This window comes from Corapipo altera, unplaced genomic scaffold (genome assembly GCF_003945725.1).
Source record: "Corapipo altera isolate COAL_440 unplaced genomic scaffold, ASM394572v1 112, whole genome shotgun sequence".
Classification (NCBI taxonomy): domain Eukaryota; kingdom Metazoa; phylum Chordata; class Aves; order Passeriformes; family Pipridae; genus Corapipo; species Corapipo altera.
Window position 1 is genome coordinate 3038945 of NW_020884899.1, and position 27468 is coordinate 3066412.

The 27468-nt window shown below is 41.1% G+C and overlaps 2 protein-coding genes across 2 annotated transcripts; one reads left to right on the plus strand and one right to left on the minus strand.

The window, feature by feature from the left end:
* Positions 1–27: 27 nt before the first annotated feature.
* Positions 28–4399, minus strand: EBNA1BP2 (EBNA1 binding protein 2). The gene is made up of 9 exons (XM_027648917.1): positions 4269–4399; positions 4114–4197; positions 3832–3989; positions 3103–3226; positions 1906–1995; positions 1596–1671; positions 1280–1370; positions 823–994; positions 28–478 (listed from the first exon to the last, which is right to left on the minus strand). The coding sequence occupies exons 1-9, from the start codon at positions 4344–4346 to the stop codon at positions 428–430; spliced, it is 924 nt and encodes a 307-aa protein (XP_027504718.1). The 5' UTR covers positions 4347–4399; the 3' UTR covers positions 28–427.
* A 28-nt stretch (positions 4400–4427) lies between these two features.
* CFAP57 (cilia and flagella associated protein 57) lies at positions 4428–26512 on the plus strand. The gene is given in 23 exon segments (XM_027648912.1): positions 4428–4598; positions 4678–4994; positions 6334–6620; positions 6789–6972; positions 7923–8075; positions 8715–8854; positions 9538–9703; positions 10091–10204; positions 10707–10919; positions 11565–11738; positions 12788–12949; positions 13398–13553; positions 15597–15690; positions 16353–16543; positions 17511–17684; positions 18735–18893; positions 19305–19448; positions 20589–20705; positions 21608–21742; positions 21826–21969; positions 25189–25315; positions 25619–25755; positions 25757–26512. Coding segments are annotated over 23 exon segments (3723 nt in total). The 5' UTR covers positions 4428–4444; the 3' UTR covers positions 25838–26512.
* The last annotated feature ends 956 nt before the right edge of the window (positions 26513–27468 follow it).

The following is a 27468-nucleotide window of genomic DNA, read 5'->3' on the forward strand; positions in this document are numbered from 1 at the left end:
CTATATGAATAGTCTAAAAAACCACTCTAACATCTTCACAGGCTTCAGACTTCTTATTTTGACATCAGCAACATGACCCAGAACTCGAGGTCTCCAACCTCACATCAGCAGTAGTGGTGAAAAAAGCTGTCAGAATGAAGGGGACAAAGGGCAGACTCCAGCTGCCATTCATAAAACAGCTAAACATGAGTTACACATAGTTCTGTGCAAACCATTTAATGCGTTCACACACCAAAGGTTTACGTAGAAAACAATCCTTCAACAAAACAGGACGAAGAAATTAGTGATAAGGCACTAGTTTCCACTGACTCTTTTCCATGCCACTTGGAAGCATCCAGCTTGCTCCATGGTTAGCTGCTTGATGCCAGCAGAAGCACATCTTGCAACACACAGACACACAAGAACCCCAGGGGGAAGCACAGTCCTCTTAGCGCGCTCGATTCTTCATTTTCTGCCTTGTTCTCTTTCCAGGTCTCTTCTGCAACAAACAAACAGATTGAGATCTATATTTTCATGTTCTCAATATTTGTTCTACTTCTATAGCTTGGGGAGGATATGAAGAAGAGGGTATTTGTCAGTACATCTGGAGAGGGAGGTTTTAGCACACAGGTAGCAAGTGGTATTAACTCCCTTGCTCATTTCCCTGCTGGTACCAAACCACTGTTCTCAGCTCTGTCAGCAACCCAATTATGCTCAGCTCCCAAAGACAGGCATTATCATTTCCTGATGCTGTAGGCACCCATCATGTACTCAACTCTCCCTCCCAGATGAGGGTTGGCTTCTCAGCCAACCAGGAGTGTTTGCACACAACATTTTACTTACATTGAGGGCTTTCTTCCCTCCTTTTCTTGCTTTTCCTGGGCCTTTGTTGTGAGCCACTTTTGACTGGAAGCTGGATACATCATTAAAACTTTCTTTTGTGTTCCACTTTGAGCCTTTCTTCTTCCCACCAAAACCAAACTTCTGATTTTTGTATCGTCTTTTGGCATTTGGTCTGAAAAACAACCAAACAGCATCAGTGCCCTCCATTCCTTTCCTCAGGAAGCTCTCAAGGCACAGGTATGTGCTGATGGACTCCCAACAGCCATCATAAACTTTTCCCCCATAACAAAGATGCAGAAATTAGCACATTTCAGTCTCCGTGCCATTCTGGCCAGTTATATTTCTCCCTAGGGACAGAAAGCCACCTTGGACTTATTTTAACAAACACTCATGCTCCCAAAAAGACAGAAAAGAATCAGACATTCTGTGTTTAAACATCTTTCATTTCCAGACTCACCCCTTCTTTGTCCGTTGACTTGCACTGCCTTTTTTATTCCCCTGAGACGACGTCTGCTCATCATCTAGAAAGTCCAGCTTGTCAGACAGCCCTGCAAGAGTGAAGACATCACAGCTCAGAAAAAGCAAATTTTCAGTCTAAGGAAGTAATAGCACCAAGTCACCCTCACTGAAGAACAGCTACCTGGGAGGCTTTTCACTGGCACTGGCACATGGTTCTTTCTGCACAGCAGCCTCCCAAGCTCAAGGCCCAGAACTACAGATGTAGTGACCACCCATCACACTGCCTTACATTGCTCATGTCAGGTTAACTTTACCTTTCTGGTATTTCTTGACTGCATTCAACATATTTTTTTTCTCCTTCTGTCTCCTCTGCAGAATCTCAGTTTGCACCTGTGATTAGAAGCAGAATGTTAGTTTTGTTCCTTGCAGTGTCCTATAATTTTTTTTAAGCTATTTTTTTTAAGGTATCCTATCTTTAGCTCTGTTTTCCTTCAGAGCAGCTAGACAGAAGACTAGACAAATTCTATATATTTTAGCCAGGCTCTGGTGGTCTCACTTTCCAAGCTGCTCACTCAGGCTCTAGATTCTTGTCACAGATTGTAGCTCCCTTTTGCAGCTCCTCACCTTCTTGCCGTATTTTCTCATTGCACGGAGCTGTTTTGCTTTCTCAGACCTCTCCATTGCTTCCTGTTTACTCTTAAGCTTCTGTCGAATCTTATTGGGGGACAGAAAAAATGAAATTTATGAGTAATACAAAAGAAAATAAGAGAATTTTATGACTGCTTAACAGTCCTTAAGTCAGTATTTGGGAAATATATATGGGTGTAAAAAGTCATCTCTCAAACAGATCATGCTTACAAGGCACAATATCCTTTCAGATCAAGGCTAAACCAGTTATTACAGAAACTCCTGAACTGATCTGTAGCCAAAACCTGGTTGAAAAGACAATACTCAAACAGAGACAAGACAAAGCCTTATAATGGGCTCTAATGGAATCGAGATTATCTTGTCAGTCTACTCGGGTGCATGAAGAAAATTTGATAGTTTCTGTCTTGTCATTACTAAAAGTAAAGCACTGAAGAAGAGTCAATAATCCTGTGCCACAGAAAACATCTTTTCCATTCCCTCCTTGATCACATTTTTATAAGGATGCCACATTACAAAGGATTACAAGGATTTCAACACAGATCTTCTGGATTCAGTCTGTGACCCCACTGGGAGACAGAAACTGCTGTTCAGACAAAGCCAGGAAAAGAAAAGAACAGTAATGTGCAGAATTGACTTAAGCCTTAGCACAAGCCACTTATTACTCTTCATCTTCTCTAAAAAGGTTCTATCAAACACCAAAACAAGTCATACATGAATCTCCAAATTAGAGTCCAGCTCATGGTTTTTTCACTTATACAACAGTCTTTTTTCCAAATCCAAAACAAAAAATAGAGTTCCCTTTTGAGCAAAGACTACAGTAAAACGCAAGTTCGTGAAAGTCTTACTGCCTACACGAATCTGACTTCCTATTCAAGACAGATTCAATCAATAACAGACAGTCTAAAATCACCAAGAACCAGAACACGCTGACTATAAACAAAGGGTGATAAATAGGAAAAAAAGGATCGTGTAAAAGACACAGTCAACTGCAAGTCTTATGACAAAGAGCAAAAACACAGCCAACTTTACAACCCCTCACACTGAGAAAAATTCTCCATTTTTAATATTAAACACATCCAGGACAAAGTATAAATAGGGTTTTCTACTTTATGTTCCAACCTCTTACAGGATAAAACCAACACGTTACACAAGAAAGGAAGACATTGCACATACCTTCTGCATCTGTTGGTCTGATTTGGCCATCTCTGCAAAGTAATCATCCGGCCTCCTGGTCGGAACCTGGAGCTTCTGCAGCCTAGGAAGGGCTTCCAGGACGGCTGCCTGAGCCTGCCGGTAGCTGGGAGAGAGCACAGCACCAGCTCTGTCACTGCACCAGCTCTGTCACTGCACCAGCTCTGTCACTGCATGTCAGGCATCCCACAGCACTGACAGAAACTCTGAGCACACCAGCTGGGTGATACTGGGATCTAACAAGCATTGCTCTAGAACGACATCAACATTCTGTGCACATACAATGCTAGTGAAAGTATCTTGCATATATGCACTTATTGCCAGTTACAGTTTAATATGTTGGAATATAAAAGGCATAGCAAAGCAAAAGAACTGTAAGAACACCAAACCAAACCCACAAAGAAAAATCAATATCTTGTATTACAGCCTTAGTGCTGCTACCAAGGCACTTTTAAAATATACTTTTCAGCAAAGGATGGAAGCCTGCTGGGAAAAGGGAAAATATTTATTTTCAGTCACAAGGCAAGTTAAATATACTAGCATTAATTTGTAGTTATTTTGGAAAACATTCAGAGCCATCAAATCTTAAATAAGACGGCCCAAGAGTGACAGTGCCAGTGACAGGCACCCTGCAGTACACTGGTGAAACGCAACTACAAGCACGCAGCACCACGCTGAGACCCCACATGAAACCTCTTTTTTGACACTTACAAGCTCATCTCTCTCTGGAAATCATTCTCAGGGTCAACGGCATCTGTGCTGGAAGCGCTCTGGGCGACGGGGTCCACGACGGGGCCCAGAGTCACGTCCAGCCTTTCCACCCACGCGAGCTGCTTCCCGAATTCGGCCAGGCACTGCTTCAGGCCGTCCTGCGAGAGAAGCACAGCTCTGCACGGCCCCGCACGGCTGGCCGTGCTCAGGCTCGGCTCACACCGCAAACCCCCGCCGCCGTGCAGAGCCCCGCAGCCCTCCCTGCCCCGCAGCCCCGCTCACCGCGTCGTTGCGCCGCTTCGGCCGCTCCTCCAGCACCACGTTGAGCCCCGGCTTCAGCTCCCCCCTCGCGAAGGCCTCCTGGAGCTGTGAGACGGGCACGGTCAGGCCGCGGCTGCCGGGGGAGGCCCCGCCGCCCACCGCGGCCCCGGTCTCACCTCCGAGTCCGAGAGCGAGGAGTCCTCGGAGTCCGACCCGAGGTCCGAGAGGGACCCGCGCCGCGACATGGCCGCCATCGCCGCCGCCGCCGCCCCCACCGCCCCTTCCGCCCGCGTGCGCCGCCGCTTCCGGGCGCGGCGGGGCCCGGTCACCAGGGCGACGGGGCAGCGGGGCCATGGCGGCGGCCGTGCTGCCCGTGGCCGTGTTCGGCTGCCGGCCGCGGGTGGCCGGCGGCGTTTGCTTCCTGGAGGAGCAGGTGGTGCTGCACGCGGCCGGGGCGGGCTGCCTGCGGCTGCACCTCGAGCACAAGTGGCACAACTTCATCCCAGGTGGCACCGACCCCCGGCCCCCCCCGGCCCCGGCCCCCCCCGGCCCCGCAGCCCGCCCTGACCGCTCTCCTCCCCGCAGGCACCGAGAAGAGCCGGGGCGTGCAGGCGCTGGCCGTCAGCCCCAACCGGCGGTTCCTGGCGGTGTCGGAGGCGGCGGGGGAGCAGCCGGTGCTGGCGGTGTACGAGCTGTCTGCGGAGCGGGCGCGGCGCCGGAGGGCGCTGGCTACCGCTGAGCTGCCGGCGCGGCAGGCCGTGTCCCTCGCCTTCTCCCCCGACGGCCGGTACCTGGCGGCCGCCACGGCCATGCCCGAGGGGGTCCTCACCTGCTGGCTCTGGGAGAAGCATCAGCTGGAGGCGGCCGTCCGCCTGCTGGCCCCGGGCAGCGGCCCCTGCCAGGTAACGGCGCCACCTCCGCCCGCTGCCGAAACCCAGCTGTGACAGCCCCTCTGCGGCTCGTTTTTAACACTTCGGTTCGCAGCTGACCGGTTCTTTGGGAGCGCATTGCACTTTTCGGAAAGGTGGATAAAAGGATCAAACTTGAGTTCAACAAGTACCGGGGTGCCAGGTAGCACGTATGTTCATCCTTCAGGATATGTGCACAGCACATTTTCCTGTGGCCACATGGCTTCTGTCCTGGGCAAGAGGAGGAGAGGACTCCACATTGTCCACATGGTAGATTTCATACAGTTTCTGTGACCTTTCTTGACATCTGCTGTTGGCCTCCCTCAGCAGTAGGACACTGGGCTAAATAAAGTCTTGCTTTGACCTATAATGGGCATTCTCATGTCTGTATGTGTTGTATCACATGAGATTCTCTTACATCACATCAGGTCTGTGTCATGGGGCCAGCACAGCTGGCCAGTGTGTGTGCAATGTGTCCCTTTCGTCCCTGCAGAAACTCTTACTAAATATATTGGCTGTGCTCAGTAACTGTAACACACTTCTTGAAAGCTCTGGGCATGCTCCTGCACCTTTTCCTTCCTGCAGTCTTCTATGTGCAGATCAGAGGAGAAGAGTGGCTAGGAGCAGGCTGATGGCACTCAAATGAACCCTGCAACCTGCTTTGGGTGCCCTTTTTTTAGAATCTTTCTTGTAGGGAGGTAAGATGCTTCCAGTACATGGGGTTCAGCTACAAGCAGAGGTTGGAGGAACTGCTGATTTCATGAGCTCAACTTCTAAAGAGGGGAAAGGGCTGTAAAGACTCCCACTGTCTAAAGTCCTATTAAGTTCCATTCAGCTACATCCTGCTCCTTTGTACCATTCATAAAAAATGAGTTCTAACCACCCCTGCTATCCTTCATGTTGGGTACTGAGATGGCTATTCCATCATTTTCACAAATAAACACCTAATTATGTGGATTCATATGCATAATGTTTGCTTGAAGTACAGAAGTTATTCCTGGCCTTTAAGAACAAATGGTCACACTTTTCAGGAAGCTTGCTACTGGAAAAACTTGCTAATCAGCGATAAAGAGGTATTTTGGCCTTACTTTTGTAATTTAATTTTGAAGGGCAGAGACAACTTGCTTGATACACAGTTTTGAAAGGGGGAAAACTGCAATATGTAGTTATGATAGTTAGTTGTTAGTCTCTTCTGTATTCATGTATGTTTCTATGAACTGTCTTCCCTTCTTTGTTTTCCTTTATCTGGTATTGGAAGTCTTCAGAACAGGTATAATATTTGCTTGTTTGTGAACATAGTTGTAAAAAATCCTTTCTCTCTGTTGTTCCATAGGTTAGCTTTAGTCCTCAAGACAGCACCCAGCTTTGTATCACTGGAAATGGCTTTTTTAAACTTTTTAAGTACAGTGAAGGAAATTTGAAGCAGATGAATTTACAAAAGGGAGAGCCAGAAAACTACTTGTGCCATGCCTGGCTGTCTGAGGAGAAAGTTGTATGTGGCACTGACACAGGCAAACTTAGCGTGTTTGAAACTGGAGAGCTTCACTGGGAAACAAATTTAGAGTACAGAAAACCACCCAGGGAACTAGAAGAAGATATAACAACAAAAGAATATGAGAGGTAAATCCGTTAAATATTATTACTGATAGTTTCATGCTTGTGCATGCAGATTAGTTGCAGGCCACTGACTGATTTCCTTCTTGTCCAGCTTATGATTTTGATTGCTGCCAATTAAAATTTTTTTTATTTGTCTTTATTCTTAAGTCTTTATGCATTTCCTGCTTGCAGCTCTCTTGATGTTTCTTGTGGACTGGCCTCTGAAGATATTGGTAGACAACATAATTCTTTGCCTCAAATATCTGCAGTTGCAGCATATTCCAAAGGCTTTGCATGTTCACCTAGCCCAGGAGTTGTTCTTCTGTTTGAGAAGACCAAGGGAAAGGAAGCCTACGAGGAGAGTCAAGAAATCTGGGTAAGGAGAAAAAAAGCTTTTCTAAGCAATTATGCAGGAGAGGCCTGTTTAGATGACTGTGGGTGCTTCTGATTCAGCTATTAATAATAATTTTTAGCACATTCTGAATTGCATTGTAAGCATTAGCTAACTGTGCTGGTGATGTTGAAAGGAAGAGAGTTGCCAAAGGTCACACTGCAAGTCAGTGGCTGATGTCCAGGTAATTCTGCATGTTCCCTTCCCATGTGTAAAATGCACTTTGAGGCTGCTAAATTTCAGGGAACCTTTAAGAAACTTTTATTTGCAGAGACTTTTGGAGCTAAGAAGTAGTTTACATCAGTTTTGAAGAACTTGGCTGCTTGGTGTTTTCCCAAGGAGAAGCTTTTCTCCACTCAGATATTTATTAGAACTGTCATGAGACTTGTGCACTCTTAAATAATCCAGTAAGGTTTCTGTTCTAACTGTTTTATGGTGTATGCCTTGACTTTCTGCAGTCTCTGCCTGAGAACACTTAGCTCTAATGACCTGGTCAAGATTTCATACTCTGGTCCTAAAAGGTCAGATCTTTCCTATGCTTGAGGCCCTGTAATAAGTGTTATCAACCTGAATGATACACTACGAAGAACTGTTATTCTGAGATCACAATTTTTAGGCAATTTTCATTCTGGCACTTGCTAGGTTTTTTCTTGATGTTTTTCTGCCATCATTTTCAGTCTCGTTTAATGCAGTACTTTACTGCTGAAATGTCTTCTAATACTTTGTTTCAGCTGTAATGCTAGAGATACAGTTGTCCTCTTGTCCTCTATTCCCTGCCTTACAGTAGTTACATGCTATTAAATATCCAAGTTGTCTTGCTGCTATTGTGTATATCCTTATTAAAGTAGCATTTCAGAAATGTGTGTGTGTGTGTGCATGCCTACTGCCAAAACATGGAAACCTGGCATATCCCATTGGATGCATTTTTTGTGCAGCTTCCTCAGGACCAGTTCAGAACTGAGCCAAAAAAGTCAGACAGACAGGACATTACATGTATATGCTTCAGCCCCTCTGAGGAAACAATGGTCATTAGCACAAATAAAAATCAGCTATACATGTTTCCTATGGTCTCCACCAAACTTATAAGGGTAAGTGCAATCCTATCACATTCCACAGCCATCAGGTCCAGTAAGGGGTGTTTGTAATGTCACAGGCTATGCAGTGTTGTTTTCTGTGATGCATTCTCATAAAATCCTTCAAATAGCATCTGAACCCTTGATTTTTTTTTTTAAAGTATCTACAGGGCCAGGAGGTATTGACTGAATTCTTGCAGTGTTATAACCCACCCCAGAAGGGGAGGGTAACACAGGTTCTTGTTAATAGACCCCTTGGGGCAGATTAGAGTGAAATAACACTGATGATTGGTGTTTGTAAATATATATATGTAGGGTTTATTTTAAAACAATTTGATTTCAAAGGAATCCAGCTATGTAGCCGTTTTGGTTGTTATCATCTATAGCAATATAGCAATATAAAAGCATAAAAATAACACTTCGGAAAACGTATAAGGAAAAGAAAGAGAAAGAAAGGATAAAAGTTGAAAGATATATGATCACCACACATTGGATCCAGGAATGAAACTGTTATGTTCAGAGCAGTGCAGTTAAAGCATTAAGTGGTTTGCTCATTCTGCTACTGTATGCAAAGACCCATGAGAGATTTCTTGTCTGAGTTACTGCCTGCAATTAAATATTTGTGATTTTTTTAATGTTCTCATTCCTTCTCAGGAGAAGACATCTTATTTTGCATATCTGAATTTCCCATTGCATTCTGATTCGATCACTGGTCTGGACATGTGTATTTGGAAACCCATTCTTGCTACTTGTTCCCTGGATAGATCTGTCCGCATCTGGAATTACAAGACGAAGTAAAGAGTTATTTATCTTTGTTATTACCTCTTGCTTTTCTGTATATTGTATTTAGCAGGCAATCTCATATGAATGAGAGTGTTGTTCTGGTAGAATTCTTGTGTGGTGTGGGACGTAAATGGTCTTACTGGCATGATTTGTGGAGTATGAATAAGCAGTGCCTTTAAAACCAGTGCCAAAAGAATCCAAAGCCTTTTCTATTAAGCTATTTTTTATGTCAGACTTCTCATGTTTTGGGAAAAAAATATCTTCAGGAAAGTTTCGTTCAGCTTTGTCTTCAGATACTGTTGTCCCATCTCCTGCTTCTTAGCCATACTTCTCAAGCATAATGACTCCAGCTTTTAAGGTTGTGTGGAAGGAGAAGGGGAAGAAACCAAATCTCAAGAGATGTTTGTGTAGCTTTGCAATCAGCAATTCATTTACCTTCTTCACTATATTCCAGTATATAAGGATTTGCTCTTGCACCTTCCACACCTGATCTGTGAACCAGAAAGTCAAATTTGCCTTTGTTTCCTGTAACATCTATGTGACCATTACTTAACTGAATAACAGCACGTTTCCTCAAGGACAAGGCAGAGTTAGATTGTAGCTGCAGGTGTCCTTCCAGGGCCAGATAATGTCCTGTCAACCATGCAGAGGGAGTTTGTAGGATTCCATATTGCACAATGGTTTTCTCTTTCAGCACTTTGGAGCTGTGTAAGGAGTATCAGGAGGAAGCATACACAGTATCACTTCATCCCACTGGCCTTTTCTGTTTGGTTGGGTTTTCTGACAAACTACGATTTATAAGTCTGCTGTACGAGGACATGCATGTTTTCAAGGAGTTTGCTGTGAGGAAGTGTAGAGAGGTAAGGAATGATGCAAAAATGAAATTGGGGAGTTATAGGGAGCAGAGTGGTGAAGAACATGACAGAATATAGAAACTTCTTCAATACATCCTAGTAGGATTTAGGATATCAAAGCATAGAGAAATGGATTCTGACTATTGGAAAACAAGCCCCCAGGCTGATGCATAACTGTTGACCTGGGAAGCAGCAGAAGGGGTAATTTGCTCAGAAATACTCAAGGACAGCATTTTCCAGGGGAAAGCATCAATTAAGAAAGCAGTAAGAGGCTAATTATGAAGTTTTCTTTTTGTGTAACAGTTTGATATTAGATAACATCATTTAAATTCAATGCATTAATGTCTTTATCCACTCCATCTACAGTAATGGGTGGTTGTGTTCTTTTTGTAGTGCTCATTCAGTAATGGAGGCCATCTTTTTGCTGCAGTTAATGGAAATGTGATTCAAATTTATTCCAGCATCACCTTTGACAATGTTAGTAATCTGAAAGGACATAGTGGGAAGGTTAGTAAACAAATCCTATACAGTACAACACATTAACGTATTAACTAATCGATAAGATGTATTTTGAAGGGGTAAAGTACAATTTTGGATCTGAAAGGGCCCCAAAAATTGAATATAGAAATACAAAACTCAGTTTTCTTTGGTCAGTAGGCAAAGTGTGCATGAACTAGATACATCTAAAAAGTCTGTCCTTAAATTGATGGTGAATGACTGGCAGGGAGCAAAACCAGGAAAAAATCCCAGTAATAAATTATAAAAATAAAATGTACTACTCAGTATTGAAATGAACTTCTTCCTGACAGTGTGTTCATAAAGTAGTCTTTACTTATCTTGTGGGGGTTTTTAATGCTAAAATAGAATTGGCTGAGAAACATCTAGGGGTTTTTAAGTAAGACTTCGATGTATGATTCCAAAGTTGTCATGGATTTACCAGTAAAATGACACCATGCTCTATGTCTATAACCTACACATCAGGCTCCTTGGTGTGTTTTGCCTTTGCCAGATACATGCAATTAAATGGAGCACAGATGATGCTAAATTTGTCTCCTGTGACACACATGGTGCTGTGTTTGAGTGGAACTTGATGACAGGTAAAAGGGAGTCAGAGTGTGTGCTCAAGACCTGCATCTACAGCAGCATTTCCCTGTCTTCTGATGCCAAAATTATCTTTGCTGTTGGATCTGACCAAACTCTCAAAGAAATTTCAGAGTCTTCGGTGAGCAACAAGCACTCTGGGATTTTGCTAAATTCTCTGGGGAGGGTGCTAGTACTTTGGTTTCCTTATCATCCCTTTGGTAAGTAGGAATTGGTCTGGTTTTGAGAGCTGTGATATTTACTGACACTTTTGTATTCTTATGTCCTTTGCCATGAAACCTGAGATTTTTCTGTAGTTTTGTGGGGTTTTTTAATTTTACTTGGATTTACCTAGAAGTCTTCTAATCCAGCTAACAAACTTAACTAGGCAATATTGCATCAGCTGTTTTGCTGAAATACAAGTGTATCACATCTACTCCTGTAGGGTACATGCATTTTTTTCCCAGAAAAGTGGTAACTTTTGTGTGATCTTTCAGATCATACATTCACATGAAACTTGGATTGAAATTTTAATACTGCATATCTATAATAAATATAGCAATTTTATATCTAAATATTCTCTTATATCTAAAACACGTTTTAAAAATCTGTAGAGCTTAATACTAATTACTGTTCATGGCTTTACTCCCATAGGCGTGTAAATTCTTTTAACTGCATTATTTGCTGCAGGCAGAGGTGTGACAATTGGTCATGCAATAGGTAATCAAACACTTAATGTATTCTGAGGGGTTTGTGTGGTGGTTTGTGTTGTTGGGGTTTTTTTTAGATCCAGCATGAAGTGCCTGCCTATGGCGTTGTTTATACTGCTGTAGCTGTTTCCCATTCCGGGCACGTGATATATGTTGGTACCTCCCTGGGGACAATCCGAGCTATGAAGTACCCACTCACCCTGAAGAGGGATTTCCACGAGTATCAGGCCCATGCAGGTGCTGTTACAAAGGTAACATAAAGTACTTTCTTTTCCCTGTGATATCAGGAAGATAATTTTGTCATAGAATCGTTTAGGTTGGAAAAGATCTGTAAGATCATCGAGTCCAACCATTGCCACAGCACTGCCAAGTCCACTCTAAACCGTGTCCCTAAATGCCACATCTGCATGCCTCTTAAATACCTCCAGAGATGGTGACTCCATCATTCCCCTGGCCATCCTGCTTCAATGCTTGACAACCATTTTGGTGAAGATTTATTCCCTAATATCCAGTCTGAACCTCCCCTGGTGCAACTTGAGGCCATTTCCTCATGTCCTGTCACTTGTTACTTGGGAGAAGAGGCCAATCCCCACCAGCTCCCTCAGTATGCTTTGATAGATCCCCATCCTCCAGGAGGCCACACGTTCTGTCTTGTTAAAACTGGTCACAATTTTGGCATTTTAAGTATCACTGTCAACTACAGCACCTTGAGTTATAGTTGCACAGTCCAACACTGGAATATGAACTTCAGTTATTGGAACTCTACTTTCACCTCACTGATGAGCTATATCAGCTCCCAGGTACTTTATCCCAGGCCGTGCAGCCACGGGAGGTCTGAAGGAGGTGACAGCAGTTATTACCAGATAGTTCTAGAGCTTAGTTACAGTTTCAAAAGGAAATATTTAGCCATCTGTTGCTCAAGCAACTTCTCAAAGAAAAACACTAGAGACCTTTGGAATTGTCATATAAATTGCTTGTCTGTTCTATAATTGTCTAGAAGGCCTTTCCTGTTCCAGTTTTTTTTAAATCTTCCTGCAGCTTTGAGAGCAGAAGCAGACTCAGTGTCTACACATGTTCTTCTTTTCTTTCCCTTCCCCTGTTGTTTCAACCAGGGTGGAACAGGAGTAAAGGACATAATCAAAATGTTGGTAGTGGGGCTATGTTATTATTTCCACCATTGACTTTCTACCGTAGAAATTAAGGGAGTACGTGGGTTGGGAGAAAAATCTGGTTTAAAATAATACTGTGTCTCCATTCTTCCTTGTCTCTTCTATATATTTTGTTGTCTCTTCCTTCTAAGATGTCCGTAACAAGTGATGACCAGTTTCTACTGACTGCTTCAGAGGATGGCTGTATATTTATCTGGAAAGTGCATGATAAAGAAGGTGGGGCACTGAAAGGGGAAGCAGAAGCTGGGTATGCTGAGGAAGTGCTGATCATGAAATCAGATATAGATGAGAAGGTAGGAGGAGCAACTTGTGAACTTAAACCACAGGATTCACAGTGTACAGCTTATGAATCACATTTGCATGATGTTTTTGACTAGCTGTTCCTATATGGCTTGTATGGCTTTCATCCTAAAAAGAGGTTACAGCAAGTAGTTGCAGCTGCTTGTCAATCTGCAAACAGCACTGTACAAACAGGGAGTGTGGAGAAAGGCTTAGACTTTTCTCTAACGCTTTCACCAATCTCTTGAAAACACTTTTAATGGAGTAGAGAAGTCATAAGATGGGTTTCTATAAACCATCTTGTAAGATAACAAAAGAGTCTTACTTCTAGAACTTCTGAAGATTCTCTGTAAAGGCTGTCATTCATAAATATGTGCATGTAAATAAAACATCCTTAATAAGCTGTTGCTAATGGCAAATATTCTCTCTGTTAAAATTGTCTTCTCATCCATGTCCTGACAGAGTCAGGCAATACTAGACCTGCAGATTTGTGTGAAAGATCTACAGACAGAAAGTGATTATGAGCTACGTCTCAAGGACCTGTACTGTACTGGAAAAATAAAGGCATTGGAAGAGAACTTCACTCAGGAAATAGACTCCCTTAAAGCCCAACACCAGGTATGATTCATATTGCAGAACCAAATACAAAGAAATCTTTCACTGAAGAGTTGAATTCAAGCTTGTATGAAATATATATGAATGCCATAAAGCATCTGAAAAATGAATCATTCCTTTCCAATGAAGATGTTCTTGATATTTGTAACACATGAAGCTACCTTTGAATCAAATATATTATAGGAACAAGGGGATGCAAGAGTTCTCCTAGGTAACCTGTAATATCTTCACATAAAAACAGCACATAAAATGCTGCCTGAGACCAAGGATCAATAGTAGAAATGGTATCATGCCCTAAAAGCTCCTTCACATACAAGGTTGCAGCTGCTGCAGGATCTAACAGTTATTCTTCTCAGTGATGCCTTCTTTGTTCTGTCTGCTTAGATTTTTAAGAACATCTGCTGAGGTGTCTTTTATGTTTGTTGAAAATGAAAGTAAAAATATATTCCCTGGATTTCTTCTGTTCATGTGCTTATTGATTTCTCTTGTGGTGAAGCAGGACATCCCTGCAAAGTCAAAGGCTATTATAATTCCTCACAGTGTCTTATTTATCTGTGTCTGGTAATTCTATTCTGTCCATCTGGATTTCTGACCTGTAATTTGCTATACTTCTGGACTTTTTTTTAGACTTAGAAGGCAAGTGACCCAGTAGCAATTTCTCTGACAGTAAGAGAGCTTGAAGTAAGAGATTACATATCACCTGATTCAATTCTGTCAACCTCATGTTCTTTTTGAGCCTTTGGGTGAATAATGTCCTGTTCTGGTGATTTGTTACTGCGTAATTTGTTGAGTTGTACATAGTCCCTTCAAGCAGTGTTTCCACATAATCCACATAAAGGATTCCAGTATGAAAGCCTGCCAAGTTCTTTGCTAGTTTTAGTATTTTACAGGCTTGTAATTTTCAAGCACTCCTTTTATACCTTTCTTGTCTTTTGGCCCTACAAATGTTCTAGGAGGATTTTTATTTTTATTTTTTGAGGAAGTTTAATTATTCATTTTAACGTTTTCTTCAAGTAGTTCTTCAGACTCTTTGGCTTGTCTCATTGTGGTTTTTTTTTCATTCAAATAACCTGAGTTCTAACCTTTCTATTTTTCCTCTTTTTGTACAACTTGACCTTGTTCAAGAAGCCATTTCAATTCTGCTGGTTTTTTTCTGCAGTTCTTCAGGTCTTTTGATAAGTAGTGCTTGGCTATAGAGTTATAATAATCTCAGCTACACTAAAAATTCTTTAGACTTGCTGATTATAGGCTTGCAAAAACCTCTGAAGGTGAATAGAAGGCAGGCAAGTTGTACTTGTCCAAGCATCAGTATGTGTTAAGATTGAAGTCAATGACGTCTTTGGACAGGCTTGGGACTAACCTTTCTAGCTGTTGTATCCATCAGACAAATAGAATATTTCTGCTTATGCAAGACCCATGCAGTTATTATGAGAAGAAAGTGAAAAAATTGTTCCTATAGTACAGTTCTGAGGTTTTCTGGGAAATTTCTCACCTATTTTCTCGCTCCAGTTCTTTGTGCTTTTTTAGAAGATTAAGTCATTTGTAGTGGTAGTCAGACATTCCAAGCAAATGGCAATCAGAATAGGCTCTTGCTTAGGTTTATGTCAGACTGTGCAAATGTCAGTGTTTTAGGACCTCAGGGTTGCTTCAAGTGAGACAGGAAGCAGCTTGAACTTTAGTATCTGGACAACAATTTATGGAACTGCAAATTCTCCTCAAGCAGGAACACATAAATGAGTAGAGGCTTTTGTAACTCACAAACTTCTCTTTTTAGATTAGGATTTTGCAGTATATATATTGTATTATATTATACCCATTTGCTACATCCCCTTAGTTTTCCATAATTTTGTAATTTGTCATAACAAACTGATCTCTGCTAAAACTTGCATTAGTGACACATGGCATCTGAATTTTGGTGAGAGACTTCAAAACACAGTTCTGTTGTTATGTATGTATTCCCCACCATGGGGCAAGAGCACAAACAATTTGGACGTTGCTTCGCCTAGCTTCAAATTAAAATGTATTTTTCTTATTTTTTCCCCCCAGATTTTACAGGCAGAGAAGGAAAAACAGGAGCTACAATACGAGTGTCAACTGTCTGAGCTGGTGAAAAAACAGGCCAGGGAGGTGCAACAGCTAGGTTAGACTATAACAAGTGTTTGCAATTAGAAACTGGAGGAAATGCTTTGGATTGATAGCAAGTTCTGCAAGGATTGATTACTAGAGTAGAAGTACAAGGAAAAATGCACATATGTCATATAGCTATTGCACACCAAATGTTTGCCTAAACTGCACCACACACATGCCCATGATGAGAACATGCTCATGGGCCCTGTATCTTAGAGGTTTGCTAATTTCTTCATTTATTTTATAGCTCACTGTGCAAAACCAGTGAAGTTATACAGTTCAGCAAGGGGACTAATGTACAGTGTACACAAGATGGAAATACCTGGACTCCAGATTCGTAATTGAGATGAAAATACTGCAAATTAGTCCCAAAGAGCAAGTCCATCCATAAATGAGTCCATTGCCCACTCATACTTGGTGACAGTTAAGCTTATACAGCTCTGCCATGGTCATCATCTCAAGGGAATGCCTGAATTAGTTGTCAGTTTTGTATGGCCACAGAATCTAAAGCCCCTGTATATCTGATGAAGAAAGTGATGAACTGCTTCTACTGTAATTTATTGCAACCAGCTGCCAAAAAGCCAGTAGAGAATAAGACAGTGCTGCCTGCAGAAGGATAGGACTCACCTCTCGTTTCTGTTAGTTTTATCCATTCCACATGTTTCCTGTTAACAGAATCTGCAAGTAATAAGAAACTCTTAATGGAAAATGAGAGATATGAGGAGCTGCAAGTGAAATCCCAGAGGATGCAGGAGGCATATGAGAGACAATTGCACAGTTTGGAGGAGAGCAAAAGCACGGCTTTGAAGGAGCTGACAGAGCGTTACGAGGAAAAGCTTAAGCAGAAATCTGCTCTGCTGGAACAGGTAGGGAACTTGATTTGCAGTTTGATTTGTTGACCCAGTTTATCTTCAACTGTGATAAGATGTTCCCTAGGGCAGGAGAGGTTGGCATCCTCCCTGCAAATCCTAATCTGCCTGTAACCTTGGGAAAATATGTTGACAGGTAGAATAGTAATGAGGAAAACCCAGCTGAGTTACCAACTTTTCTGGGCTCCATACCTTGAGTAACCTGCTAAGATTAATAACTTTGGGCATTCTTAGCTAAATCCAAGAATTCCTGTTTATTAATGTGGTTTAGTTGGTACATTTAATGTAATTGAAGAAAGAAAGGTTCAATCATGTTGTTCTAGTGAAGAGATAACATTTTGAAAATGGTGAATTACATTCCTGAGTCCTTGAGGTTCCTACCTGCATAATTTAGGCAACAGAGATAAATACCCTGAGTACTTCAAAAACTCTTGCACACTGAGGTCAAACACTTGGCTTGAAAAAAAGGCAGCCAGATAACTGATACTTACATATCTAGAGTCAGTAAATCCTATCAACATTACTGTTTGCAGCCCTGTGTTGCAATACCTGTTTGAAAAGAATGTGGGAAGAGAAGCATACAGAGACTGAGGCCAACCTGAGTGGTTATTGATTGTAATGCATCAGAAACAGCAATTTTAAAAGATCTTCTCAAGTGTCACTTTTTTGTGATTTCTGCAGCCAGAACAAGTTTGCTGATTAGTATTTGGGCCAGGTTCCTACCCTGAAGCATTCAAGTCTTAGGAATAATTAAAAAGAAAAAAAAAAAAAAAAAGAAGAATTTTTAATGTGTATGTTATCAGTTTTTAAAGTTACTTTAATCTCCTAAGAAGTAACCTTAAATGATATTGCTGCCATTGAAGAGGCCACTAAATATAGATCCTCCCAGGAGAAACAGTTACAAACAACCTTTTTTTCGTCTCTTACTGTTGTCTTCTCTAATGCTTGCTTTCCTTAACTGCAGACAAAGGAGAATATGAGGAGGCAGATTCAAGCACATGAAGAAATGGAGAAACAAATTTATGAAGATGGAGACAAAGAAATCTCAGAGATCAAAAACAAGTATGAGAAACAGCTCAGCGAAGAGAAGGAGTCCAACACGCAACTGAAAGGAGAAATAGGAGTCATGAATAAAAGGGTATCTTTTATTCTGTGGTAGGATCAGACCTGCACATGGAGACCTGTAACTGAGGATTGAATGTGATTAATGGCATGTCAATTTAGTCCATTAATTTGATCTGTAAATATGTGACATTTCATATGAGAACAGTAACCCCTTCTTAGGTCAGTTTGAATGTTTTAGAATATTTGGGCAGAGGAAGAAGCTGTGTGCTGATTATATTGCTGATATGATTAGAGATAGATGATAGAGGAGGTGTGTTTTTATTAGTACGCTTTTTCTTATCTACATGGTTTTAAATTATAAATAATATTGTTCATCCTATGATGGGAAAGAAATGAACCTTTTAATTTTTCTAAGATCTGATACATTGCTTTGTTAGTAAAATACTTTTACTGCTTCATTTGATGCAATAAACACCATGTTTTGTATGCATCATCATTTTTTATTGGTTTTACCAGGATTTTTAGGGAGGCATAAAATCTTTTAGCTCTTTTATTGTCTGGGTATTGCATTTGCCTAAGGAAGTTAGAGGGACAATTTTTCTTTTTCATTTTCTTCAGTATCTATCTGGAGACAGAGAGGTTCTTTTCATACCCTCTAGTATCATGGTACTGTCTTTAGTTTCATTATCTTTGAGACACCAGGAATTTCTCCATGGTTTGTCCAGCAACACTTGCTGGTTCTGACTTTCTTGACTTTGCAGATCTTAGTACTGAGGCAGAGAATTTGAGGGTACCCAAGAGCTATGAACTAGGCACCCTTCCAGTCTACTTTTGACATCTTCAGATATATGACAAATGTTCACCTTGAAAGAATTTTCCATGGATTGTGTGTTATTTGCAGCTGATGCTTGCCCTTCTTGCTTCTGGATGCAATTCCTTGCTTCCTTGTAGTGCAGTGGGTGTTCCATCAGAATATACATGTAACTCATGTGATGCTCCTTCATCATATCTTAGTTTGATATCCTTTATCCCACACTGTGTATAAGGTATCTTACAGAATAGGATGGTTAAGTAGTGCATAGCTTTTGGAGACTGCTGAGTTCTTACTTGTTTGCCTCTCTAGTTGAACAACCTACAGAAAGAGCTCAAGGATCGAATTAGGGATATTGAGGAAATGAGACTGGAACAGCAGAAGCTGGAAAACGTCATTAGAGCACTGGAGAAGGACATCTTGGCACTGAAGACAGAGATTAAAGAGAGAAGTGACACTATCCTAGACAAGGTGAGAAACTGGACAACTGGCTGAGATCAAAATCACCTCCCTTAATTTAATACAGATATTTATTTTAATAGTATTTGCTGTGATAATATCCTGTGACTGGAAACTCAGTTTTAACTTAAATAATTTGTGATCTCCAGTTTGAGATTTTAGTTTTTAGTTGACATTCTAAACTCTCCTTGAGGGGCTCAAGTTCAGGATGTTGGCTTTCTCATCCCCTGTCCTGGGATCTGTAGATGGCTCTGCATTATTTGCCCCCTGCCCTCCCACCCAATCTGTAGATTTGCAACTGAAGTTCAGTCTTCCACAAGATCTGTGACTGCTGGGTTTGCCTCTTCTGTATTTATGCCTTGTCCTAGGGATCATTTTGAGAGTGCTGGGTCTAATTCAGATCTCTGCACCAATTTCTTCCAGGAGAAGCATATATATGACCTAAAAATGAAAAATCAGGAACTGCAAAATTTCAAGTTCGTACTGAGTTTCAAAATAGAGGAGTTTAAGAAGCAAATAGAGTCACGTGAAAATGATATTAAAACAATGAAGGAACAGATCCAGGAGGTGAGTAACACTCTCATTTGGCCCCTGCTTCTAAGCCCTTTGTCTGAATACAAAGGTGACCCAAAAAGTCTCATGACAGATTCCACCCAGTTTGCTCCTTGGCTTCGTTCAAGGATACACAGCACTGATTCAATATCTTTGCTGCTGATAAAAATATTTGCACAAAACAGCTGCTATTTAGTTTTCTATCACGTGCTACCAGTGATCAACATGGTTATTTCCTGTTACACTATTTAATTCTAGATTTTGCTTAAAAATAGATCTTATCCATATGTGGTTGCCCTCCATGTGCCCTATAGGGTTTGCAAGACAATGCTTTTACTGATCTGGGGAAGAGAGAGTGAACTTCTTCTCTCAGAGAAGTTGCAGATTTGTGGAAACATAACTCTGCTTAGGGCTTAGGTACATGGACAAATTATATTCATCATACATGAGAAATTTGCATGTATTCATACTTAGCTTGCAGTAAATTCACTGAGGCAACTTATTTGTGATAAAAACTTACTATGATCTCTCCATAACTCATAGCCAAACTAGGACTATGGTGACATAGCTAATCAATGACATATAAGTTTTCATAAGTCTGTTTATTCAGAACAGCCTTTAAAATAAACTGAAAACTAGTGAACAGGTTGTATGTACTTCAGACTAGCATGATTAAATCCCTGTTGTCTCTTCTGGTCACCATGTTATGCCAGTTAAATGCTGTAGTACCCTTATTACTTTCTTCTTGCGTGTTCTATGTATGTACCCACAGCTTTTCAATTCATTTGCTTCTTTTCAGTATCAGGTTCTACTTATTGTTGCCCTTAATCTTTCCCGTATTGACTGTTCATTTCTGTCTCATCCATTTTTATTCAGATGGAACAGTAAAGCTCCAGTTCAGCTCCAGGAAATGAAGGGGCATCACATAATTTAAATAAATGTAGCTCAAAAGGGAGCTGCACATTAGTTTTTGTGCTTTCTGTGTATTCTGACAGAGGGCAGTGTTGTTCTAAAATTGACGGGTTTCGTGTTGTAATTCAACCTGAAGGGGGAGCTACTCCCTCAAGTCTGTATTTCCAGTCTGCGGCTTTCCTGTTTTGTGTTGTTTTTTCATGTCCCTCTTAGTCCTGATTTCCTCCTCCTGCTTCCTTTCAGATGGAGGAGGAGCTGGAAGGATTCCACAAGGAGAGCACGCAGTTGAAGCTGAACATCACACAACTGCAACAGAAACTAAAGGCGTCTTATCGCGAGATGGACAAAGAGAGGCAGAAGGTACGGGGTACAACCACTGTGCAGCTCCTACAGAACGACGTCTGTGGGAACAGAACACTGGTGAAGCATTAATTTGAGCAAACAGGTACTTCAGGGATACTGTGTCCAAGGACCAAGGGAGTCTGTGGTCACTGGGGACAAAGAAAACTTCCAAGCCTGCAGCCAGGTTAGAGAGTTGATATTAGAAAAACAATCCAGTTATTTAAGTGTCAAGACATATTCTCCTGGGTTTAACAGAAAAGCGAGGCAAATGCTTAACAAATTACCTGTTCCTGCCCAAGCTTGAAATCTGGGGACCCTTGGCCTAACCAGGAGCAGCATGTAGGATACCACCCAGGCATTTGTAGGATGAAATAAAGGGTCAGGTCTTTAATGGAGAAGTCAAGGACCCCTTGTTTGACAACAAGCACATCAGACATGAGGGAGGAAAAGGGACTGCTGGTGAAGGTGGAGGAGCTTGGCAGGCAGTGCCCGAGTGAGGAAGCAGGTCGAGGGACCAAGAGAGAATGAGAATGCAATCTTGATGTGAAATCAGCAAGCTGTGCAAGTCTCTGATAAGTGTTTTGACCCTAACCTTCTCTTGATAACTGTTGGTGTGTTGTTTCTAAATAAGAATGTAGGGTCCATAATAAACCACTGGTTTTCAGATGACATCTCTAGATGCTGGCACTTAGATTGCCTAATGCAGGTATCTTATTATTGCTGCTAAAATCTACAACTGCTATTCAACACGTAGTGCTCACATCCCCAGTGGGTTTTGTGATTAATTTATTTTTTTAATAAATGAAGTGGAAGTAAAATATATGAGAGTTTTCACCAGTTCCCCTAGACTTTCTAGAAAATTGCATGTGATAGAGTGTTCTGATGAACCAAGTAAAAATGTGACCACCTCATTCTTGCAGAAGCAAGATATGGAAACCGTCATCAAACGATTTAAAGCAGATCTTCACAACTGTGTGGGCTTCATTCAGGATTCCAGAAAAATGAAAGATGGTATCCGTGAACTCTACAGCAAGTATGTGCAGCAATCAGATGTGGTGAGTCAGGACCTTTGCCTTGTCCTTGCAGGTGGTTTTGTCTGGTTGTGTAATTACTGAGGCAAAATGCTGTGCCCTCTCAGGTGGAGGCTGAAGCAGTGGACACAGATTTGCAAAAGCAGTACATGAAACAGCAAGAGTATCATGAGAGGAGTTTGGCAGTTTTAAAAAAGAAGGTGATGAAGGATCAGGAAATGCACCAAGCTGCTTACATGCGCCTCATGCAGGTAATAAGCCTTTTCTTTGTGGCATGGAGGGGTAACAGAGGAAGTGGCTGCACAAAACACACCTTAGTAGCCTTACTGTTATGGTTTCTTAGGACTTTGAAACAGTTCTGGTTGCCTTTCTTGCCAGAAATTCCTAAATTTTTCAAGTGCTTCCATTAAATATTCAGAACAAAAAGAGCATGATCTCTAAAGTCAGAAATTGCTGCTCTTTTGTGGATACTTTTGTTGATCTCCCACTCCCTAATGTAAAAGGAGATAGGGAACCTCCTCTGCCTGGATATTTTTAAAGAAATTAATGTATTTATAATTGCCATCAGTCAATTTGCCCCTATCTGAGTGTCAACCTGTACTTGCTATGTGGTAGTGTTTAGGAACTAATTTTGGAGGAAGAAAAGGAAAAAAACTTACTTTCCTTGGCCACATAGTCCCATGCCTACTGATCTGAATGCAGAAGAACTTTCTGGTTTTCACATCCAGGTTTTTCAAGGAAATTCAGAAATACAAATGCCTATTTGTACTAAGATCTCTTGCTCAGAACCCTTGTTCCTTACAGGGCAAGGTAAACTCGTGACTGCTGAGGTCAAAGATCCAATTTGTTTTCATCTGGAGTGAGAGGATCTAAAGCCCCACACCACACATCCTCGGAGGACAGCTTTTCTAGTTTCTTCTTACCATGATCTCCTTCTGCTCAGTCAGCATTTCCTTTTCCCCTCACTAGCCCTTTCATCATTGTTACTTTATTATGCTTCCTCAGGATCATTAGAACTCAGCCCCCTCCTTAGTCATCTGTTCTTTGCTGTTTATTCATAATTTGCTTCTTCAGGGCTAGACAGCAGTGATCTTCTTCCCTTCCCTATTTTAATTTTTTTACCCCTCTGTGAGTTAGATGTTTCCTTTGGCACAAAAGGAGATGGCTTCAGAAAATAACCTGAAGAATTTCCTTGCTGGAATAGGGTGACAGATGGTGTTCATAATGATAATACTTGATGTCTTGGATCAGTAAGCCTAACATGAAATGATGATTAAAACCAAATTAATAAAACATCTGGAAGATGAAGATATCAAAGATTTTAACCAGCCTGGTTTCTTCAAAGAAAAAGCAATTCTCTGAAGTCCAGTAGATTAATGAAGCTTTACAGCCAGGAGGAATTATCATGGTCTTCCAGTCCTTCACAGGGGGCTTTCAAGACTGGTTTAGACAAACTTCTGTCAGGACTTGCTTTGAAAAAGTAAATGACATCTTGACAATCTTCTAGCTCTGTATTTCTGTTGTTCCTCAGTCGCTCTTACATTTTCAGACTTATGCATTCCTCTTTGAGTGATTATTCATAGGTACATTCCACTAGTGAACTGCTGCAACAGATGATTAGAACTGTCAAGATAATTGTAATTATTCTTACCAATTGACAAGTTGCTTGTTGTACAACTATTAGTTTTCCCTCCAGCCTTCTGTATTTGTCACTTGGATACACAAGAGCAGAGGCACTGAATAATCTTGAAGTCATGCTGCTGGAACCAAAGCCCGTATAGGATGATCTTTTCTCTATGTCCTACCTGTCTCTGACAGTCAGCATGTAGAGACTCCCTAGGCTGCAGATTGCATCCAGACATCCTATGCAGTTGGACCTGATGGCCTCATCCTCCATGCATTTGATCAGTTCCCTTTTCTGAAACAATTGGTTCTTTGCACAGCATCCCATGACAGTGAGTTTTCCCATGAATATTTATTTTAATCCATTCTATGACCACTGCATTGCAGTGCAAGCTTTCTGTCAGAATGCAAAGATTGAACTAAAGGCTAATCTCTCTGCAGAGAAGGCTTCTTCAGTGTCAACCAGCAGCCTTTTAGCACCCAGCAAACCAAAGTTATTGCTGCCAACCTGAACTCGAGTGCATCTATCTACAGATAGTTGCAGTAAGCTTTGTACCTTGTTGCTAACCTCTTTCCACTTGTGTGGTGCCAATAATTTTATAAGTATGCTGTAAGGAACTGAATCATATGCCTTGCATAATCTTTTATGGCAACATAATTATCAACCAAAATCATAATTAAAAAAAAAAAAACAAATCCAAGATTCGAAGACATCTTTTTCATGGGAAAATTTCATTAATCCTTGTTCTTATCTCCTGTGGGTTCCCTACAGCTTGAGACTGGTATTATGTGAGGTACCCAAAGCATGCCTTTTTGCCATTTATCTTTTTTAAATATTGACATTTATGATGAAATTCCAGGGGTTGGAGTGGTGTTGTCTTCCAAACTTCTAAAAAACCAGCACAGGTGGCTGAAATAGTTGATATTCTTGGTTCAAGTATGATGGCAACTGTTTAATATTTGCCTTAGTTGTTAAGGTGATAAGGTATTTTACTGTCTTTGTAAGAGGCAAATATACAATTCTACTTCTGTCTCTTGAATTCAAAAAAGAAATATTTAGTTAATGGTGCTCCCATTTCTGAATCATGAACAAGAGTTTTATCATCCTTCACTAGTATTACTCCATACTGGTTTTGCTGAAGTCTTTGTTGCAACAATAGGTGAAGTACATTTACTGGTACTTTCACAGCTCCTTCAGCAAAATGCTTCATGGTAGGCTACTAGAAAAATTGGAGTATTGAACTTTTATGGGCTGAAAACTGACTTAAAAAAGAACAAAAGACAAATACTTGGCTAACTTCTCCTCATGTTAGCAGTACATATCTCAAGTCTCCATATACTTTATATATTCCTTAATAATTCAGAGGGGGTGTTGAAAAGTGATGTCTGCTCAGAACTGATGAAAAGGGCTTTGAATAACTGCAAGGAGATACAGATAATTTAAGTGAACAAATGCATACTGACAAATGAAAAGCAAAATAATACACACTGGAGGGAGAGATGGGAATTCTTCACATTAATTCTGAATTAATTGGATCAATCTAGGAAGAGCCCTGAGCGTCCCTGTGGAATTGGCAAGGAAGATGATACCTTGGAGTGCAGCTGCAGTCAGAAAAGCAAAGCAAATATTAGTTTATTGAGCTAATGTGCTTTGAATACTGTCATGTTTTGTGTCAAATCTACTGTAGCCTTATCTGAAATGTTGTGTGCTGTACTGATTGCCCTGTATCTTCTGCTGGTGATACTGATTCTGCGCTGTCCACTGCCCCTCCCAATGACATGAAGATACATATTGCTCAGCCAGATGGTACCTATGCTTTTTCTCATACAGCATAATGTCTTTGCAGGAAAATGTGAGTCTGATTAAGGAAATCAATGACTTGAGGCAAGAACTGAAGGTGGCCAACACCCAGGTGCATGACCTCCGGGCAGCACTGAGATTAAACAAGAAAAAGAAAGCAATTCAAGACACAGGTGAATAGTGTTTCTTGTGTTTTCCATATTACAGAAGCCCTTTTTGTCCTTGATGAGCAATTCTATTAGCTTGCCTGCCTGGTGATACCTGTTATATTGTAAATATAATTTGTGTATATATATATATTAAAAATTGTATATTATATTATATATATTATAAATTGTATAAGCTGCTAAATACTGCAGAATCTTACTATTTAGACTGACTGCTTCAGCCCTGAAAGATGCCTTCCCTTATTCATGCCAAAGAACTGTATGAGCAGGACCTTACTGTGCTATGTCCTCTCTGATTTTATCTTCTAGCTCCCTCCAGTGAACTGCTGTCTGGCCCAGCTGTCCTGAGGTTGAATCCAGAGATGGAAAGTGAGAAAATCATAGAAATTCAGCAGCTGGAGATTCAATATCTGCGAGACCAAATCCAGGAGAAGGGGCAAGTCCTGAACTGTCCAAGTTCAGTCTCCTTTAGTCAGAAATCTTCCTGAGCTGAATCTGGAAAGAAGCTGCAAGACACAGCAACACTGACCCAGTTCAAGGATGCCTTACATAATTATATCCTCCTGGCAAGATTAGAAATGCAACAGCATAGATTAGACTTTCATGATCCTATACTCTACCACTAGAAGCATTTGTGCAACGCTCACTGCTCTGAACGCTTCTACTTTCCTGGAATCCACCCTTTCCATGAGACTTAGGAGCCAAGAGAAAAAAATAAATCTATGTTAGTGCAAGACTAATCTTTGTGCCTTCATGCTAGGGCAGGTAGTCACCTTTCTCTTGAAAACTAATGTGTTCTAGTTGAGAAGAACTGGTCAAACTCTGTAAGCCTTTTCTGCTAGAATTCTAATTTGGTGTGGCTGTGCTGCAAAATTCAACATCAGCCTTTTGTTTTCCAGGAATGAATTGCCTGTGCCCATACAAAGGACTGCTGCTATTCCAAGCAGGTATCCAGTCACAGACTAACAATCAGTTACCTTGTGAGGGCAACCTTTGACTCAAGCACACCTGAGCTAGAGCCCTTGCTCAAGCCTCTGCCTCCTGCCTAGAGATTAGTTGCCTCATCTGCAGCAATAATTTCAGCAGGACAAAAAGACAGCCCAGTTTCAGACTGTGAAATCTGGAATAAAGTCCAAACATTATGTCATAACTCTCCTATAACTTTCATAAATTGATTTGTTTCCTTGTCTTTTTTCCAGCATCCACAATCCCTTTAATTCAGTTTTTCAGTGAAATTCTCCTAATAAGTCACTCTGCAAAGTATTCATATACAGAAAAAGGCAGGGAGTCATTTCTTTAATAATGAGGGGTAAAAAACTAAATTTTTCATCTTTGGTTGTTGGTGCATGACACACTGTCTCACTGAGGAGTACTTCACATACCTCAGAAGTTGAAGCTACTGACTGAGCATGGAACTGTATGGTGTTATAACAGCCAGTATGTTACTGTTTCTCTTCCTATCCTGAACTGTAGAAAAGTGACAAATGCTCTCCACATACTCCTAATAATATTACACAGAAGATGGTGGTGCCAAGGCTGGGTAACAGGTAAGCTGCATTACCATTAGGGATACTGGACTCATTTCCAGGGTAACACCATGGCAAAATAGATGGTTCCATGAGCTCCTATGACTTTGGAGACTCCAGCTGAGTGCTTTGTCCATGAACATGGAATTAAGTTTCTTTAGTCTTGGTTTGGTTTTTTTTTTCCATTTTGCATCTTCAACCTGTATGAAGCATAGGTTTCACAGGAGGAAAAGGAAGAAGTTAAGATGGAATTGGTCTGTTAATGGGCTATCTTAACACTCTTTCTTCCTGCTCCCCTCCCCATATAATCATCTTGATGCTTCCTGTACAGAAAGAGGATGTAATTAATGTAATTAGTAAATATTTTAGAAACTAGTTCCCTCTTAAATTTTCAGCACACACCCATTTTAATTTGCTAGGCTCCCATGTGGTGTAATTTTCCCCTCTCTCTGTCAGAATAAATTGAGTGGTAGAATCATAGAACGCACTGCTTTAATAGTAGTGGTTTAGAGAAATGGAATCAATCTTTCTGAAAAAGAAGAACCTTGTCCTAATATACAGGTGAAGAATTATTTCGAAATGGTGACTGATGTGCTTAATAATATGCCCCCGTGTCACCCTCATTAGAGAGAT